Here is a 19,871-nt window from a genome sequence, read left to right on the forward strand (position 1 = left end):
GTGCGCTTCGTTGAGGACGATAATTAACGTCGAGCCGTCAAAAGCCGAACTCCGAGCGTAATCGACTTGGCTCATTCTGTCTTTCGATTCTAAACAACGAGTCAACGAAATGACATGCATTTACTTATCGTTTTCAAGTATCGCGTGCTGAAATGGCGCACGCGTGCGTAAACGCTCCCTCGGCGAAAGGTCGCCGAACAGCCGGCGTGGCGTGACGACCGAAAAGCAGCGTGACACGCGCGAGGCCTGTCCATCGGATGCTCGAATCGTTTGAACTCAGACACCCTGTATAGACGCTCGCTGATACACGAGTTGGCGAATGGCGCGCGCCGCCACTAGGCGTCGACCTGCAGACATGCTTTTCAAAGGATCTACACTACGAAAGGCTCACAACACCGATACGGATACGGCGGATTTACGCTTTAAATGCACTCGTGAACACACGCGGTGCATTAGCTGCAACGGCTCGAGAAACTCGATGCGAGAGTTCCAGTTCCTCGAGGGCTCTCGAACACGCGTTTCTCGTATCCGAGTCTCTTTCAATCTCGTTTGCATAAACTACCGAACATGCTCACGAATGCGCGTGTGTGAGGTTGCACAAAAGTCTCGACTCGGGCTCACTTTATCTCAAAATTCCGCTCGGTTTTCACGCCTTTTTGAAATCTCATTTCGTTTGGGGCTAACAAAACGTGATTCTGTGAGCCATACTTTCATGGCGGATCAACTATCACTCGTTAAGGGGGGGGGGGGGGGGTCCCGCTTTGGAAAATCGAAAAAATCGATTGTTTTCGGGAATGTTTTTATGCTTTTGGGATGGACGGAAATAACTCAGCATAGCGAACTTTTCGGTATAGTTTAAAGGATATTTTAAGAGTACGAAAAGATTTTTAACGCGAGAAATACTCATTTGTACGTGGTTTATGCGCAAAGTCTGATTGTCGAAGTTTTTCAGCTGCGTACAATGTGGAGAACGTAATTATCGTCTGCAACAAAAATTCCAAATTTTTTTCCCTTTTTACATATTTTCCTTCCGCATGAACTTATAAAAAGCCGAAAAAATTGCGAAATTCTATATTTACAGCACGCTGAAGCGATATTCTTCTTCTTTAGAGACATTCTTTTAAAACTCGCTGAAAATATAGAATTTCGCAATTTTTTCGGCCTTTTATAGGTTCATATGGAACGAGAATATATGAAAATGGAAAAAATTTGGAATTTCAAGCTCGAAGAGCATTCGGACACGGTAAACGTGAATTGCCCCTTCAGGACCACAATTCAGCAACGAAACTCGCTCCATCATTGTTCCTTGTGATTTTCAATTGACGTTTAAAGACTGTCAAAGTCTTGCTCAGAAAAGTCCTGCCACAACCGCCAATATTTTAGTCTCGAAGGCTGTCGCTTTCGTGCAGCAGTTTTGACCACCGATGCGCCCGCTTTTTTAACCTTTTTACACAATCGACCTTTCATGACCCGCGAGGAGAAATACGCTTGAGGAGAGAACGAAAGAGCTCAACGCGCCGAGGACGCGTATGAACGATGTCAGAAAAGATGTTCCTCTCATCGCGAAGTGAGAGGCTGACCGGTTTAATCGTCGGGAAGTCAACGGAATATGCATGCTTGATATTAATAAAAACCTGATTTCTACCAGCACACATCGATCACGCTTACTCCGCAACATTCACACTGACGAGGAAATGAAAATGTCCAGGAATAAATTAGTGAAACTTCGATGCGATAAATCGATGATGGACTGAAGAGAGACGGAGAGAAAGAGAATTTTCTTTTATACAAGCTGCCCGTTCAAATATTCGTTTTATCTTAATTGCTTACATAAAACCTAACGAATTTTTATCGATTCCTGATGCGACGAGAAAAATGAATATTTACGCATTACGTAATTGGCTCACCTGCGGAAAATCGTGTTTCCGCTTATGACATTGCACGCTACCAGGAATTCTAATGCAACGCATTTTAAAATGAGATAAAAAACAACTCTTCGTACCTGCAACGAATTTTGAATGGAAGAATGATCGTTTTGGGGCGCCACGGTATTTTGAAAGTAACTAAATGAATGGAAATAATTCGAACGCTTTTCTGCAAGTTCTTCAAAGCACTTTGGATTCCCCATAAAATTGTTTTCCCAGTAGATCCTTCAAACCGCGATCGAATTCATTATTTTTTAATCCGTCCCAGGAGCTCGCTCGCAGCCCAGAAAATGCTGGAGGAGCAGGAGAGCTAATCGAACCAAAAAAGCAATTACCAAATCTGCTTCGAAAGATCGAAGACCTTACGAAGCGATTTCCTTGTTCAAGGTGTGTTGCACGCAAATAACTTCATAATAAAAAGGTGAAATGAGTACGTATCCGAGCGTTACATCGTATACATCGTTTCCTTCAAAGCGCTTAATTAGCCACACATTCGTCATTAGGAACGCGCAATTTGTTTACGAACAACCTAAATACATGGCATCCGGTAGGTCGATGAATTATAGAGGATATACCTTAATTACGTTATAGGAAAATAAAGTGCACATGTTTCGTCTTTGCGAGGTGCTTAAACGATCGCGAAATTGCATCGCGGCATGCACTTCCGTTTGGAGCCCTTCGGGAATGAGCACGAGCTTCTATTCCACCAATATTTTCATCACTCGGCACGTTTTCACGCAACCCCGTGGCCTCTTTCGAGACAGCTGTGAGAGCGTTTTTTAAGGATGTTGAATAAATGAAAAGATGAAAAAATTGCGACGAAATCGTGTAAGATTATTTTCTAAATATTCGTTCCTCTTTCGAATGCCGTTGAACGAGGATTTTTCTACTTACATAATTGTCGAGGATTAATTCTATTCAATAAACCGTACTGCAGAGGCGAACATTTCTCTTCGAGCGTCTACAACTGAACGACTGAGCAAAATGTCGAGCAAATAGCTAATTCTTTGAGGCGGAGAACGTTGATGCTTTTCAAAGCCGTACAAATCGTTTGAGTCTGGATGACAATGATCCATAAAGCGTCGAATAGCCATGGGAAATTGTCAGAAAAAGACTGAAGCAAAGTTGCGACGCTGTTTTACATGGAAAAAGTAAACTCACTTGGCTGGAAGGTCCTCGGAGGCCGGTCGCTCCAACGGAGAGCAGCGCCAGGAGCAGGACCACCGAAAAGCACTGAAACCTCCTCGCCATTCTGGAAAAGAAAATTTTTTAATTTTCAAAAACTCGTAGTTTTCGTTGAAAAAAAATACTTTTTCGACGGGGAACGTTCAAGTGAAATCTCAAAATTTATATCACGAGCTCGCAGGACTGCCGCAATTCGACGCGGATCGATTTTCACGTCGACGGAGCATAATGAAAGAACGAATCGCTCATCGCGAGACTCGCTTTTTTTCTCTCCACGAATCCCGCCGCTCCTTCTGGCGGAAATACTTTCCAATGCTTCCAACACATTTTCATATGAATTACAAAGATTCAGGTCTCCGGTCCAAAAGTCTTAGAAGATAAATTTGCCTAACTTTGGGCTTCGCATAGAAACGTGTGCCTGCACACTGTCAAACTGTATTTTTTCGAGTTTATTACCTTTCGGAATAAATTCATAACGACCACAGCAAGCTCGCAACCGCACTGACTGCTCATTAAATTACATTCATGGATAAATATGCGCACACATCAACTCACTCGTCGTAATATGGACCAGTCTTTCGACCAGTGCACTTTGCTGACGAAAGGAATCGAGCATGAGTTGCTTGATTAATCGTCCGAGTCATTGGAGCTAATCGTCGTGAATCTCTTTTCATGGTTTACGTCCCGAGATTATCCTCGTTCGCAGGTAGAAAAGTTACAGCATTTTTCGTTCAGCAGTTCAGGAGAAAACAATATTTCCGGTTGGAAAACAATCTCCGAAGAGCGCGAAGATCGAAAACTCGCGTTTTCGTTAAAGTTCGAGCATTGGAAGGGACGAAAATGAAACAATTTTCGTGTTTTTATTTCTCAATTATTTCCAACGCCTCCTCCGACCTTCAGACTCGCCAAGGAATAAATCCAACCCAAATATTTTTTCCACCGAGCGAGTGTTCATGGCCGACTCGAAGGACTCGACGGATCAGGATATCGACGAAAATTGCGTTGGATTTTCCACCAGTATTCCAGGGGGCTCGATCCAAATTCGCACTATTCGATTCAAAGCGAGTATTTGCTGCGATATACCGCGCAATTAGTATCGACCGTTCACTTTCCGCGCGTTCGAATTTCCATGGAGGGTGAACGATAATGAAACACTCGACGACTGAGAGTGCGCCGTTATAATTGGCTCGAATGATTCTCGGTTTCGAATCCTTTTGGGAATCAATAATACAGGAACGAATATCACCTGCGATTCGTCGGACCTTGGACTTGAATTTCAGCCAAGAAGATTGATCGCGCGAGAGCCGAGACTCGAACAATCGAAAAACCTGGTCACGGTGGAGCAGAAGATGAGGAGGAATGAAATGGCAAGATCGCTGGGTCGTAGTACACACGAAACCGTTAGACGAGAGACCTCCTCGTGGGCAGACAAGCTCCCGAGATTCCGGTCGAAGCGATAAAGCTCGTTGTGCAACTGCAGCTATATTTTGTTCGATTTTATTTGGATCTCATGCTTTTGGAAAGGCCTTACACTCGAATTTTGTGCAAATTCCTGTTTTCAATCTGTTTGGCTCGAAAATATCGAACAGCTTGGAGAAAAGGTTACGAATTTTTCCCCTCATTGGGCGAGTGGACTCCAGGTATGGAAAAAAATGACTCAACTCGATTTCGAGTCTATCGAATAACATTTAAACAGCGTTATTTTTCAACTTCGGGTTTTGGCTCCGGAGGTTTGGAAAATCTCGAATTATAAAATGGAAAATTTCAGGCTGAAAATCGCTACGAGGAATCAGCACAGTCCTGTCGATTTCCTCGCAGAAAAAGTGAAATTCCACTCACACCGTATACAAACGTATAATTCGCAATGTTATTTCATTCTTGAATATGAAATATGTGTGTCAAATGAATTTTCTTGTGGCAGGTGCCGATTTATTCGGAGTGTTTCGTGCTCGATTTCTGTACCGCAAATTTTATGGCTCTGCGAACGATTACCGAACCGGAGACGGAAACAATGTTGCCGTGTGCAGCTTTTATATTTAATAACGGAAATCAAATTTATGGCAATGAACTCGAAAGAGTGAGCTGGAAAGTGGAGGCGCATGGAAATGAAGCAACGAGCCGAGTCTTCTCAGATTCTTTTAAAAGTGACAATAAACTCCGACGAATTGGCTGACAGAAAAATTATTTAATCGAACGCTATCACGATTCGGTGTCCTTCCACGCTCCCGATTATTCGAGCAATGAGAAGCCTTTTTCGCTCTCGAATTTGGAGTAGAAACCTTTTTTCCGTCTCCGAGAAACCCAGTGCTCCAGCTATTCTATATTTTACGTAAGGTGGCTGCGGAACATCTGGTCAGTTATAATAATCTCGTGAAAGTCGTGCAGCAATCTCTCTCTCTTTCTCTCTCCTGTCGTGGGACAAGCGGCGAACGCTCAGTTAATCTCGTTCGCTTGGTTTAATATTCCACAATTCCATTCTACGTGTATAACGCCAGAGTAGAAATATTACAGTGCAAGCTTCGTGTAACACGGTGACTGCTCGCAAGAATTGCTCGCGACTACGCTCGGCTGAATTTTTTTCAGCATCCGCAAATCGCCGGAGCCCTCGGGGCCTGAGCTCTAACAAATAACTTCGCTAAAAGACCTCGATAAACTGTTTTATGAATAACGTTTGCCAAACGTGTTGATCGTACACCGTACGAACGAAAGGAAAGCAAATATTTTGTGTAATTAAACAAAAGTTCGAGGAGGACGATCGAAATGGTGTTGCGGGGAGAATAATTGTGCTCGAAATGACGCTCCCTGGTTTCTATTAATTCTCGATCTACCGTGGAATCATTGAATAAAAAATGTTTATTGTAAATCCCCTTAAAAAGGAACGAGGTTATCGGATAACTATGAGAAAGTATAAAACGAGTGTCTCACCTTGATCTTCTAATCCAATCTAAGGTTCATAATACACAAATATATAAATAAATATATAAAAATGTATTTAAATCACAGTTCACTTTGCTTCTCGACGTTCGAGGCAAGCAAGCACAGCACTAAAAATGCTCGAGTTAGGGTTCGAGCGAGTCGAGACTCGGCCGAATGAGAGCTGCGACGTTAAAAGGTTCGACTGTACTTCGATGAGGTTTGTCCCGTTAAATATCGACGATTCCCGAGTGACTGATTGAGGAAAAAGGGCCAGAAATACGACGAAGATTCGGATCAGGCGGATATCGCGAAAGGCATTGTTGCTGTTCGGTGTGAGCGGTTTGACGGTCGGTTGCAGAGTGTCGACGATAAATGAAACTCGATCGAATGGGCCGTGTCAAAAAACGGGGCACGAGCAACAAGGGAGGTACGAGGAAAAAGTTTAAAAAAGCGGGAAAAAGAGAAGAAAAAGGATAAAGAAAGAAACGATACGAGCGGCCGGGGAGGGAGCGTGCCGACAACCCGGCATTTTCCCTTTCGCTCGTGTCCGATTTACCCCACCCGTCCGCGCGCCGTTTTTCCCCCACCCCGATCTTATCACTGGGCCCACTCGGGCCCCGCGGAGCTTGGACTCCCCCCGCCAGTGGGGATACCCGTCCACGCGCTCGCGCCGCGATACCGCGGCGACAACGCGCCAGCTATTACACCGGTTAAAGTCCGCTCGGACGATCACTCGATCGAGACGAAATTTACTCTCTATTTCGTCCTGAACTCCGGAGATATTATGAACGCAGTCCCCTTAACGATGTCTCGATCATATCGGAGAAACACGGCGCTTGGACAGCTAATATTTTCTGGGGACGAGCATTCGACACAGAAAGAGAAAAGAATTTGACTAGTTTGTGGAATTCTGGGACTCGATGATCGAACGACGCTGAAGTTTCCAACGTTGGAGTCCAACGAAATGAACGAAAAAAACGTTTGTTATTCACCAATTTTTTATTTCACGAATCGTTGGTGCGCAGCTTGAAAAACTACGAAATGCAAATTTGGCAGGGAACAAAATAGGAGAATTACTAGAATTATTGGAGAGTTTTTTTCGATCATTTCGTTGGACTCCAACGTTGAAAACTTCAGCATCATACGATCGACCCGGAAGCAAATTGGCTTTTGGCTGGATTATTTCTAGATATTTGCGCAGGAAATCGTCAAGGTTTTATTCGACTTCGACGTCGATACGTTTCCCAACGGAAAAACAGGCTTCAACTCATTCGTTTTGTCGAAACTCTTTCGAAGGGACCGAAACAAGGTGGAAACATATCGAAGAGTCCTAGCGGTGGATTTCGTTGGACTTTTTCACGTGTCTACGTTCCAACGGGGGCTGAAAATGGTCGCTCGAAATTTGGATACTGTGGCGGGAAATATTTCGACTCATAAGTCCTTTTTTTACCCGAGGAATGCAACATTTTTTGAACACCAAAATTTTGATTAAAAAAGTTGAAATATGCAACTGCTCGCGTGTATGTCTTCAGCGAGATGTATTCACATTTTAATGATGATACAAAAAATGTAATTTTCGAAATAAACTCTACCTGGGGACCCTCCTCGGTGCCAACTTCCGGAGTCATTACTGCCCACGATTTCTTCATTTCTGTTGGATTGACGTAAAAGCCAGACGACAATTCGGTCGGTCCAGATGTAGCGACTCCTCCCGACGAAGCAGCCGAGAAATTTTATTGCTGATGGAATCGTCACTCAACGGAGAGCAGAGTGACCGAGTGTGCTGAAAAAATTAACTGATTATGGCTTGAAAAAAAAAATAAATAGTTTTCATCAGAAAACAATGAAATTTCGTTTGAAGACATCGATTTTTATTAATAAAGACAAAAACGAGTTTTATTTAATTTGAAAAAAAAAAACAACGATTTTCTGATTAATGGTAAATTATTGTTAAAAAATGCTGAAAATTAAAATTTGCAAATTGCTTCCTTAAAATGGTCAAGATGCACGATGCTCGAAGCTTACTCTATGAGGTGCTATATTTTGCATTTTGGCTTCCTCATAGAGGAAGCTTTCAGCATCGTGCATCTTGACCATTTTGAGGAATTTGCAAATTTGAATTTTAAGCATTTTTTTTTTTATATACAAGGAAATAATGTATTTTCTCTACTTTCTTTTACGAACATAAATTTATTTCTTTGTTCAAATCCATAAAAAAAACTGAATGACGAGCCACCAGAAAAAACAGTTTGCAATTTTCAATTTTCATCGTTTTTCTATTTACATTGAAATTAAATAATTCCAACAACTTTGCTGGAAAGTATAGACTAAGTACAGACTTATACACGATATCTTACAAAATTTCCAAAAATTGAAGCGATTAGACGATTTTTTGAAAAACTCATATTTTCGTGAAATTCAAAAATTCATAAAATTTAAACCGCTCAACCGATATTCCCCAAATTCAATACCAACCTTCCTATTATGATAGTCTATTTATAAAAAAAAAATTATTAATAAATCTCAAAATTTTCGAAAGTTAAAGCGTCGACACGCTTTTTATGAAAATTTCAAAACGTCGTCAGATTCGTAATTTTTTACAAATTCTGACAAAATTATCAGAGAATGAAGAGCTTGTATAGATTAACATCTGTGCAAAACGGTAGCCCTGTATCTCAAACCGTTTTCGAGTTATAAGCGTTTTAATTTTGCAGTGCCATAACACACACACACACACACACACATACACACACACATCCGGCCATTTTTTCTAGATATGATTTTTCGATGTTTTTGGACATTTTGAGCACATTGACATTGAAAACTGGAAAAAAAAAATGTTCATCATCACACAGCTTCCTCTATATGAGGAAGCAAAATATTATGATTATTGAAAAATGATTATTTTTTCGATCGAACGAAAATCGTAAATATTTTTGAGAGGCTTTTGAAAGCAGACACTGGCTTTTGTCAACTTTTTTTCCTTCATCGTGCGCGTAAATCATGATTTTGGAATGAAACAAGGCAAAAATTTGAGCGACTTTGATGAAGTGTAAAGTGCTGTAAACGAGGTCAATAGAGTCAAACTTCGAGAATCAGTGAAATTTGATAAGAACAGATCGGTAGCAATCGCCGAACGATGAAGATAATACGAGAATTTCGAAAGGTAAGAAACCCGTCAGTGTGGAGCAAAAAATTCGAAATTTTGTTCATTTTTCATGGACACAAAGTGTTTGAGAAAATTATGCAAACTTGGTCAAAGATGCGAAATTTCAGCCCAAACGAACTGAAAAATTCGTATTTAACTGTTTTTCGTTTTTTTATAGTGAAAATAGTCACCAATCGACGTTTCACTTCGATAGAACCCCTTAAAATATAAACATTTCAAAGAAATGGGTCCTCGCCACATCAAACGGTTATTACTATTCAGAGGCATGAAATTTCTTTGACTAAATTCATTTTTAATGGAAGTTTATTTCTACATGGACGATTCACTGGGCGAACGTAACAATAAAATAGATTAAAGGAAAGTACGTGACTGGTAATTACAGGAAAATAACGAAGACGCACATATCCATGGCCTATATTTCCACAACGTGTATGCATGTATACGGATGAACGCGTGTATGTCAATTCTGGAGGGTGTCGCGCTTTCCCTTGACATTCCGAATTGATTTGTTTTAACGGTTAGAGAACTCGAGACTCGTCCAATAGTCTAAACAGTCCATAATCATAGACTATAACTCGGTCACAGGAGCAATGAAAACGTCATTTATATATAGTGTGTGTCTTCACGGTTGGGGCTAAGAAATAAACGTAGTGAGGATACTTCTCGTTTTAGTTTCGAAGGTTAAAAAAGAAGGAAAAATAAAACACTTTCTGAAGAAGTTGAGAGTTCAGAACAATGACCTCGGGTCGATTGTTTGGATACATCAATTTGATGGTTATTCAATCGTCAAGGGAAATACCGAGTCGTTCTTTGTTTTCTCCACGTAAACGAGGACTGACGGAAAATAATGAACTTTTCTTGCAAATTCAGCTTGAAATCTTTCATTCTTTACGCAAACGTAATGCCCGTAATAAAAAGAAAATAAGAAAGCCTTCGATATGATCTGATTGTCATTTTCACCCAGTAATCAATCGTACAGAATATAAACTTGAATTCGTGACTATATAAAACAACGTCTAAAATTCTCGTTACGTTCGTTTATCAAACTCCTGCGATGTGCGTTGTTTCATCATCTCGCATACTGCCAGAGGTCGGTTAGAGGTTAGAAATTTCGTACTGAACAGTCGTCGGTAACACTTTTCTGTCTTCAGCAGTTCGAACAGAGGTACTGGTTTGAATCTGAGAGCGTATTGAAAAAAAACTATATTTTCAATGGTCAATTCTACAGTTTTCAGAAATTTTATTGCAATGCTTCTGGAACTAAAGCTCCGGAGACGAATAAAAAGTGGGTACATTTTTCGAGAGGAATATTCGTACGCTATACACCGATATTCTATAGATATTCGATCTGCCGTTCCAACCGGTGTGCCTGTATATAATATTCTGTATGCGTAATGAAAGAAACAATACTATCTGAAATTGACAATAATTTGCTGGGAGAGTAGAGCTTTATCAAGAAATATTCAGCATTGAACTATCATTTTTGAAACATTATATGTTTGTGAGGCACCATTTATATACTTACGAATACGTATATACATGAATTGGGTATTGCATATAGATAATTGCCTTTCAATAATTTCACGATGGACAGTTTTTGGAACACATAGGGAAAACGATCGGGACGCGTTCTATTAAGCAAGAAAAATCGAGTCGTTGTGAATTAGGATCGAGCGAAAGCCACACACTCAATTTCAATAAGCGACTTATTACCGAGACTCTACCGAGTCTCTTGATTATACATGCATCAAAAACGCCACCTAATGCCCGTTTTCTTCAACGTTAATCTGAGTTTAAACTCGGTTTATCCTATCTCGAAATTATATTAAAAAAATTGAACTGAGTTTGAACTGCGTCGGAGAAAACGGCCATAAGTTATACAACAGCACAGCAGCAGACAGCAGTTTGACGAGCAACAGAAGCAACGTTCGTTCGAAATCATAACCTCTATTTGATAACCCGCCCATTTATAAAATGATTACTTTAGTGATTTGTTTACGTGTGACTCGAAATAAAATGGGGGCAAAACCGAGTTTTTCGTACAACATTCGGCAATTTCGACAATGCTCGAGAATATTCGGATTTGTTCGGCATGCGAACGTGGCCAGCGGACTGTCAAGTTTAAAAATTTATTTCGTCACCTGATACAACGTTCCAGTAGAATGATCGCAAAGTGTGACGATAACGGAATCACGAGATTGTGATCAATGATAAATTTTTTATTACTCATTCACGTACTATTACCTCAAATGTATTCTCTGAAACGTAACCTTCTTTAGTTTGAAAATGTACTGGTATCACAAAACTGTATTTAATCAGAATTTATTATATTTTATTGCACAGTAATTCTCATGCTATTCCTGTACGTATTCTGTTTAACACTGTATTCTCCTTGACACATTTTCTACGAAATCATCCAGTGACAAAATATCTTGTCGATACCAGTTTACGTATAATTTCGTATTTCCCCCAAACATATATGTCTTTTTACATCACGATGACGTAGAGACTGACGCGAATAAGACTTCGAGGCATTCGGTCTACAATTTTTTTCAACTATATTGTTCCCTTTTGGTCAGTGCAGTCTGTGACTGAGTATTCATCTGTGGTGTCTTGTTCCTTAATCCGTCCTACATAGCAATATCGTGAATTTTGTGATCGTGAAAAATCCATCATGCCTAATGACAACTCAATAAGCCAACTGAATATTTCAAATCAAGATGTCATAGAAGAGAGTCTAAATACTCCTGATTCAGAATTTGACGATGCTCTTGCTGTGCCTGACTGTTTGGAAATCCATGAAAATAGTGAATGCGTTGATATTATTCAAGGAAATTGTCAAAGAGTTAAATCTAATGACACAGGTATTATATTTTTCAACTGATAAAATCAATCTAAATCTAACATCCATGAAACCATTCCAGTTTTATATGGAATTCTATATACATCAATTGTTTTTAAAATGAAAATTTCACATATTAGTTTTTAGTATTATTAAAATTCTTTAATTACAAAAGAAATTACTTCTGAGAAATCACGTTCTGAGAAATTATCTACGAGATTGTTTATGATTTGAAATGAATAGTTTGAAATAAAAAGACACGAAATGTATTTACAGAACTGTATTATTCTAGAAATAATGAGACTTCTTTTCGATTCTTTTTATCTTGCAATTATAGTTCTCATACAACTGTTTTGGAGAGCTCAAGGTGATTTGACTCAGTTACTCACAAGACTGCTATGTCTTACTAACAAAGTACTTTATTTATTAGAGACAATAAAAGTTACACATTGTTTTCCTTGCATTGAAAAATAAATTGTTACTTTCTTTTTTCACAAAATATGAAGTATCGATGGTGAAAAATGTAAACCGACCCCATAACTTTCTCAGACATTAAACGATTTTTTGAATATTTTTTACCCTGCATTGATGTTCATTATCATATGGAATGTCCGTTTTCAACACAGAACAACCGAGGATTATACCGTTCACAGAAATATATTCACTGTCTGTAAAGTTTGACAGTCGAAGCTGCGCAACATTCATTCCCGGTGAAGATATAACTGTAAAGATAATAGATATCGAGCGCAGTGTTACAACGCATCCATTGAATCCAAATTTATACACAATAGAGTTCAAACATGGCTCTTTTGTTTGGACCGCTAAGAAAAGATACAGCGACATTCAGCATCTTCATAACCAATTAAAGATATTCAGGGCAAGTTTGAATATTCCATTTCCGACAAGAAATCACAGAAAACATAGAAATAGTTTGAAAAATCTTGGAGATGATCAAGAGAAGCGACGGAACAGAGGGGCTCTTCCCAGGTAAACGATGAGTTAGTTTCCCCTGTATAATACACTAGCTGTACCATCTTGACAATCGAAGAAACTAATCTGTCTTTTAGATTCCCCAACAGACCAGAGAGTCTCGTGGCAAACGAACGATTACCCCAAAGAATGGAAATGCTTGAGAATTATCTTGGGAATTTATTAAAAATTGAGATCTACAAGTGTCATCCAGAAACAGTAAATATTCAATTAGTCTGCCTACTCCATTATTATTCTGTGATTCCATTCGTATTAATTAACAAAAGTATGAATTACAGATTAAATTCATGGAATTGTCACGTTTATCGTTCATCGACGATCTTGGAGGAAAAGGAAGAGAAGGATTAGTTCTGAAACGCACTGGGTCAGGCACTCAAGCGACCTGTTGCTTTTGGAATTTGTGGAAACTTATAGGATGCTTCCGATGTAATGTTTTTTGCACATCTGTATGGGGTACCTGGCATGCGAGACATCTAGTTGTCAAAGACACATTTGTGGTGTATATCAACCCGAAGGATGGAACAATCAAAACTGTTATCTTGATGGACAGTGGTTTTGAAGTCAGCTCAGGAATGTACTCGACGGGATTGAAGAATGCCTTGCAAATCATGAATTTAAGCAGACATATAGTACTAAAATGTCGAACACGGAGGAAAGCAAAGGAATGGCTCGAATTCTTGCAGAATGTCGCCAATACTGAAGGAAAACAATTTATCCAAAAGAATCCTCACAACTCATTCACTCCCTACAGACCGCAAACACCAGCTACTTGGTACGTCGATGGCTCTGATTACATGGCTGCTGTTGCGGATGCTCTTGAAAACGCTAGTCAAGAAATTTTCATTGCTGATTGGTGGCTCTCGCCTGAGATTCACTTAAAAAGACCTGCTAATGACAATGATTATTGGCGTCTAGATAAAATACTTCAGCGCAGAGCGGTGAGAATTTTCTACAAGTTTTAATGAATTTTTTATTCACCACAATAATTCCAATGTTCCTTATTCTTATCTTTTGCTTTGGAACACTTACCATTGAATAGGCCATTCACTATAAATATTCACATCACAAACTTCATTTGCTGATATGTTTTGGAAACGTATTTTTTACTTATTCTGATAGAATCATCAATTTCGCGTAGGTGTTGTCTTGCCGAACATACAATCTTTTTTTCAATTCGTAGATAGTATTCTGAACCCGTCTACGTGAGTACGAGCGAAAACTGGGAAAAAAAGGGCCATTTGCAAGCCGAATTCTTATCAAGTATTTCGCAGTATCACTTGCGGTTGTTCTGAAAAATACTCACAAATTGTATAATTTACACGATTACTGCATAGAACTTTACTATCAAAAGAAAGAAATGCTCACTGTAAAACAATACAAATTAGAAGAAAACCGATACAAACAATGATGAGTATTGAAATCGAATTGAAAAAAAGAATAATACATCCGTTAAAAAATACGTTAACAACACAAAAGCACAATTTTAGTCGTCAACAATTCATGTCATTGCGCATACGGAATGAACTAATGGAACATTGATGTCTTTTGCATTTGCTGTTGCTTTGGATCAATTGGGTTTGAATGGGTAAGAGAAAATATCATAACTATTTTTTTACGTGAATAACTAGAAATAACAGATTTATTTTCCATCATTCCAGCTACAAGGAGTCAAAGTATTCGTGATGATTTACAAAGAAGTCGAACTCGCCCTAGGATTGAACAGTTTCTACAGCAAGCAGAAACTCCTTGAAAGCGGTTCAGAGAATATAAAAGTATTTCGGCACCCAGATCATGCACGAGCCGGTATTTTCCTATGGGCTCATCACGAGAAAATCGTCGTCGTAGATCAAACAATCGCATTTCTCGGTGGAATAGATCTCTGCTACGGTCGTTGGGACAATCACGAGCACCGATTAACCGACCTTGGTAATTCGTTTCTTTCTCTCTTGCTTTCGCTTCTGAGTTCAGATTGCATTTATTACAACGAAGCGAATTTGAATGCTGTAGTTAACATTTCGAGTTTTAATACAAAGTATTGAAATTTGCGTTAATTTATTGCAGCTAATATCCTCCGATCAATAAAACTCCCAATTATTATACTGGACTCATGCAAGTTTATAATCGGACAAAATTTGACATGAATTTAAATCGCAACTTCCTGATGCTTTTTTTATCTCCTCTATATTTTCATGTTCTTTTTTTCATTCTATTTCTCCGTAGAAGTAGATAAAAAATTATACTAACAGTGATTTTACGAGAACTAATTTTTTTCCTCCAGGAAATACTTCTCATGCCTGCATCTACGCTCTACAGACAGAGAAAGAAATAACTACCAGTTCCGGACGATCATCTAATATGCAAATGCACAAGCACGTTTTGCAGCCTTTAGCTGTTAAGACGAATAAAGTTGCTCTATCGACAACAAAATTCTTATCCAATGAGTGAGTACACAAATACACACTGAACTTCTCTACGATTATTTGAGCGTCTTAAGCGCAAAATCAAATTATCGAGTTAATAAAATATCTTTGATTGGAGCGAATGATGATCATGAGTTATTTTCGAGTAAAATTTCGTTTTGAGGAAAAATAATAATCAAACTGACGCCGAGCGTTACAATATTACAATATTAGTTAATCGAAAAGGTAAACTTTTGTATTCGTACCAAGTTACGAATATAAAAAAAAGTCGAAACATTCATTGCAGGCACAATTATGAGGAACCGTTCACGACAATACCGAAGCTGTTATCCGTCAAATCTTTACCTACTTCTCAACCGCAAGAACTCAGGAAAACGGTCAAAGGTGATTCTCCGGAATTTCGAAGGAAAAATTTCGTTGCTAAGGCTGTCGGCAAGGTTGTTGGGGTCAAGAGCTGTATGAAGACGAAAAGAAAAGAACGGATGAATAAAGTTTACAGTGCAAATGAACGCAACGAGGAAAAGGCCGGCAACCATGAAGTTGATCAGTAATATTTAAATCATTTATCGTTTGGTAATCACATTCTGGTCGGAAATTCAATCTTTCATGTAATCCAATTATGGGGTCCGTACACCGAATTAGCAGAGAGTTAAAGATGCAGCTAAAAATTATACAAATTGACAAACGAAATCACAAGTTATACAGTTGGCTTCTAAAACTTTTGATCTCAGTGTTATCAAAAACTGATACGATTTACAGAAAAAAATATTCGCAACTATGAAACATTATTAAAGTTAGTAAAAATCGATCGAATATAATCTATCAAGATCACGATAAGCGAAGATTTTCGTTAATTTTGTCTCCATTTTGACAAATTTCTCTTGCTAGCACTCTACAGTCGAACGATCGGTATCGATACCCTACTTTTCTTCATTCTGCATTGTGAAGATTTTGAGTTTATTTTCTCTATAATGCGTTTACTATTTCTATCACTGCTGTATAGATTCCTTTTCCACGAAACATCTGGTACCGTTTTTTTATTGAATATAACATTCTTTTTTAATTTGCATATTACAGTATGTTTTTACAAAATTCTAACGATACTGAGGGCACGAGCAGTACGGATTTTCATGCCAGTCATTCTTCAACCGGTGATACGAGACTCTGGCTAGGCAAAGACTACACCAATTTTATAGTCAAGGATTTCGGAGATGTCGAGCACCCTTATCAGGATTCGGTGGACCGTAACACAACTCCTCGAATGCCTTGGCATGATATCGGCATAATGGTACAAAATTTTGCAGCAAGAGACGTTGCTCGACACTTTATACAACGTTGGAATGCGATTAAGGTATACAAAGAGGATGAACTGTCTGTTTGTCTCTACAAATATTTGCTCGAACAGAATGTCAGGAAGATTTTTTTACAGATGGAAAAGGCTAAACTGAATCCATCGTACCCATTTTTACTACCAAAATCGTACAAAAATTTTAAAATTCATTCAAACGTTGTAAACCACCCAGCTGTTCATAAAATTCGGTGTCAAGTACTAAGATCAGTTAGTTCCTGGTCCGCTGGATTTCTGGAATCGGAGACTAAGGAACAGAGCATTCACGAAGCTTATATCGATGCAATAACGAATGCGAAACGGTAATTAGAATGGCGAAATACGAATAAATAATAACATCAACACTATTCGTAACATCTTAAAAATCCGAAAACCCTGTGAATTTGTTGCATAGATATATCTACATAGAAAATCAGTTTTTCATAAGTCTCGCTACGACGGATCGTACTTCAGTGCAAAATCGAATTGCTGATACTCTTCTGAAACGAATACTCCAAGCCTTCAGAGAAAAAGCGATTTTCCGGGTTTTCGTTGTATTGCCATTGCTACCAGGTTTCGAAGGACAAGTCGGGGAAGATACTGGGACTGCTCTCCACACGATAACCCATTGGAATTATACGTCAATATCGAGGTACATGGTATTTCTTAAAGGCTTGTCTTATAATTCGAAGGAGAAAATCACTAATTTTGTTCTTATTCTTATGGAATCCCTAGAGGCAAAGATTCGATCATCAAACAATTGAGAGCTTCCGGAATTGCAGATCCAAGCGAATACATTACATTCCACGGTCTGAGGACTCATTCACTTCTCAATTGTACAATGGTCACTGAGCTCATTTATGTTCATAGTAAATTAATGATCGTCGATGATGATACCGTCATTTGTGGATCTGCTAATATCAACGACAGAAGTATGATTGCCACGAGAGACAGCGAAATTGCTGCAATTATACACGTACGTTTAAATGAATAAAAACCTTCTTATATATTCTGCGTTACTTACGAATCCTTTTTATGAAAAAAAACTTGCTGTAAGAAACAAAACGATGATATATCGTTGGATCATATATTAGACTTTTGCATATTATGTGGATACCAAAACGACAGAATCGGATCATATGAGAAAAGAACTTTTAAACAAGGTATACATCTTACTCCATAAAAGAGGCTCAAATCTGTAACGATTTCAAAAAGTCGGTTTCAACTCCAAAATTCTGATATCTACTATATTAATAAATTGCTAAACGATTCTTCAACAGGATGAAGAATTCGCTGAAAAGGATGTTGGTGGCATAACTCTGCGTTGTGGGAAATTTGCTGGTTCTCTGCGCAAACATCTTTTCCGAGAACATCTTGGTCTCCTGGAGTCTGACGAAGAAATAGAGCTGGATAACATTACAGACAAGAGCTTTTATCACGACGTTTGGCAGGCCCGAAGCAAAAAAAATACAGAAATATTTGAGCAAGTTTTCCAATGTATTCCTTCAGACAAAGTGATGAGTTTTGCTGCTCTGAAACTTTATCAGAGTGAAACACCGTTATGTCAATCCAATACTGATTTGGCTCAACAGTTATTAGCAGACGTAAAGGTAAGTAAGTCCAAAAAGTTCATCAACTCCCAAAACTTTCAGATAACCGACAATTGAAAAAATAACTGTCTCTACAAATGACAATATCTTAATTTCATGGCGGATAGAAAACTAATGGCAATTTCGTTAACTGAATTCTATGATTCATTCTGTCCAACAGGGTCATCTCGTCGACTTGCCTCTGGACTTCTTAGCCTACGAGACTCTAACACCAGCCATAAGATCTGTCGAAGGAATGTTACCCACGTCTCTCTGGGTTTAAAAGTAGTGAAAATTTATGGTTTAAAAGTAGTATAAATTTATCTTTATGGCAATAACAGAGTTCTATCGAATCGTTAAGCGCCTAAACGTTACCGCATTTTTATCAGGCATTTTAAATTTTATGTGTACAGATGACGATAGTTTTTCAAGAGTGACTCCGCGCGGTGTGTCAAGATAGTGATTTCTGAGAAAACTCAAAAAAACAACTTTCATGAAGATCAATCGTTCCATATTCGACATATCGAAGCTGTTTTTCTGAAAAGCGATGAAAAATTTCACGTTTTACACAATAACTTCGAAATGCTTCTCTAAACTTTTCTATTTTCCATTGTCATTTACAGGAATGTAATGAAGTTTTTGAAAAAAATCCAAAATTTTGATCCTTCAGTTTAAACATATAACAAAACCAGCAGTATTGGTACCGACTTGAGATAAGCACATTTGAGAAGCGAATCGCACAAGACACTTCGACTAGAAACACCGTGATAGCTCTCAAGAGTTTCCATCAAATTCTCGTATTTTTTTAAATTTGCAAGAATATGCTGGAAAGATGGATTATCTCGGAAACTCTAAATGAAATATTTTTCTAGATATTTATATTTTTAAGGTTAACTTTTAAACTTGACTTTAGCGAGACTATCGTCTCGAATCGTAATGCAATCATACAGTTCAAATATTAAATCGTAGAGGCTGACATAAGAAATCATCCGATAACCTTTTCTATTTTCTTGTAGTTCATCTCGCTTTAACTTATTTAACTTTATCGGTGACGATTCACCTTTAATAGTACATATATGCTGATTTCTTGCCGATGAGGAGTCATTTTTATTCACAAAACGACTGAAGATATGAATAAAACTATCTGTGATGAACTTCCCGATTATATACAAATTATATATTGCTGTCGTCGGTAATACTGTCCATAAAGTCATGTTATAGTACTATAGTACCAGTCATGTCAAGAACGTAATTAATCATTAACCATCTCGAAATAAATCCTTTTTCCCATTCAATCGAGATACTTGAGCGTTTATTTTATAAGGTAAATTAGATACGAGCTACTCTGCAACTTGGATGTGTTAATGATAGAACGTTCCTTAATCTTGTTGAAGATTGAAGAGATGAAGCGAAATCGACGGAATAGATGAAGAGAAAGAGATATATTAAAGGTTGAACAGCAGTTTGTATGCGAAGGCACCTGCTCGGTGCTTGCTCCCACGAAAAAT

At 38.5% G+C, this 19,871-nt stretch overlaps 2 protein-coding genes across 4 annotated transcripts in view; one reads left to right on the plus strand and one right to left on the minus strand.

Annotated features, from left to right (window-relative positions):
* The window catches only part of LOC122411699 (mucin-17-like), a 43,588-nt gene extending 35,710 nt beyond the window's left edge, over positions 1-7,878 (minus strand). The window contains exons 1-2 of the mRNA XM_043420705.1: positions 7,619-7,878; positions 3,087-3,177 (exon numbers count right to left, since the gene is read on the minus strand). Of these exons, the coding sequence (XP_043276640.1) occupies positions 3,087-3,176 (90 nt within the window). The 5' untranslated portion in view covers position 3,177; positions 7,619-7,878. The remainder of the gene's footprint in view (positions 1-3,086; positions 3,178-7,618) is intronic.
* Positions 7,879-10,960: 3,082 nt separating this feature from the next.
* LOC122419332 (phospholipase D2-like) lies at positions 10,961-19,658 on the plus strand. Of its 3 annotated transcripts, none has more exons than XM_043433778.1 (13): positions 10,961-12,059; positions 12,664-13,024; positions 13,105-13,225; positions 13,306-13,965; positions 14,686-14,953; positions 15,306-15,468; positions 15,734-15,994; positions 16,525-16,798; positions 16,877-17,097; positions 17,190-17,426; positions 17,510-17,750; positions 18,055-18,384; positions 18,545-19,658. In XM_043433778.1, exons 1-13 carry the CDS (start codon positions 11,870-11,872, stop codon positions 18,644-18,646), a joined length of 3,429 nt encoding a protein of 1,142 aa, XP_043289713.1. In that variant the 5' UTR covers positions 10,961-11,869; the 3' UTR covers positions 18,647-19,658. The 3 variants fall into 3 exon arrangements, with proteins under 3 accessions (XP_043289713.1, XP_043289715.1, XP_043289716.1); XM_043433780.1 differs by having other exon boundaries at positions 12,691-13,024; XM_043433781.1 differs by lacking the exon at positions 10,961-12,059 and having other exon boundaries at positions 12,894-13,035.
* Positions 19,659-19,871: the final 213 nt, after the last annotated feature.

The sequence above is a fragment of the Venturia canescens genome, chromosome 1 (assembly GCF_019457755.1).
Source record: "Venturia canescens isolate UGA chromosome 1, ASM1945775v1, whole genome shotgun sequence".
Taxonomy (NCBI): domain Eukaryota; kingdom Metazoa; phylum Arthropoda; class Insecta; order Hymenoptera; family Ichneumonidae; genus Venturia; species Venturia canescens.

Coding starts and splice junctions, on each gene's coding strand:
- LOC122419332 (XM_043433778.1), top strand. CDS start 11,870: ATGCCTAATGACAACTCAATAAGCCAACTGAATATTTCAAATCAAGAT. Junction 13,966..14,685: donor AAATACTTCAGCGCAGAGCG/GTGAGAATTTTC, acceptor CCATCATTCCAG/CTACAAGGAGTCAAAGTATT. Junction 18,385..18,544: donor AGTTATTAGCAGACGTAAAG/GTAAGTAAGTCC, acceptor TCTGTCCAACAG/GGTCATCTCGTCGACTTGCC.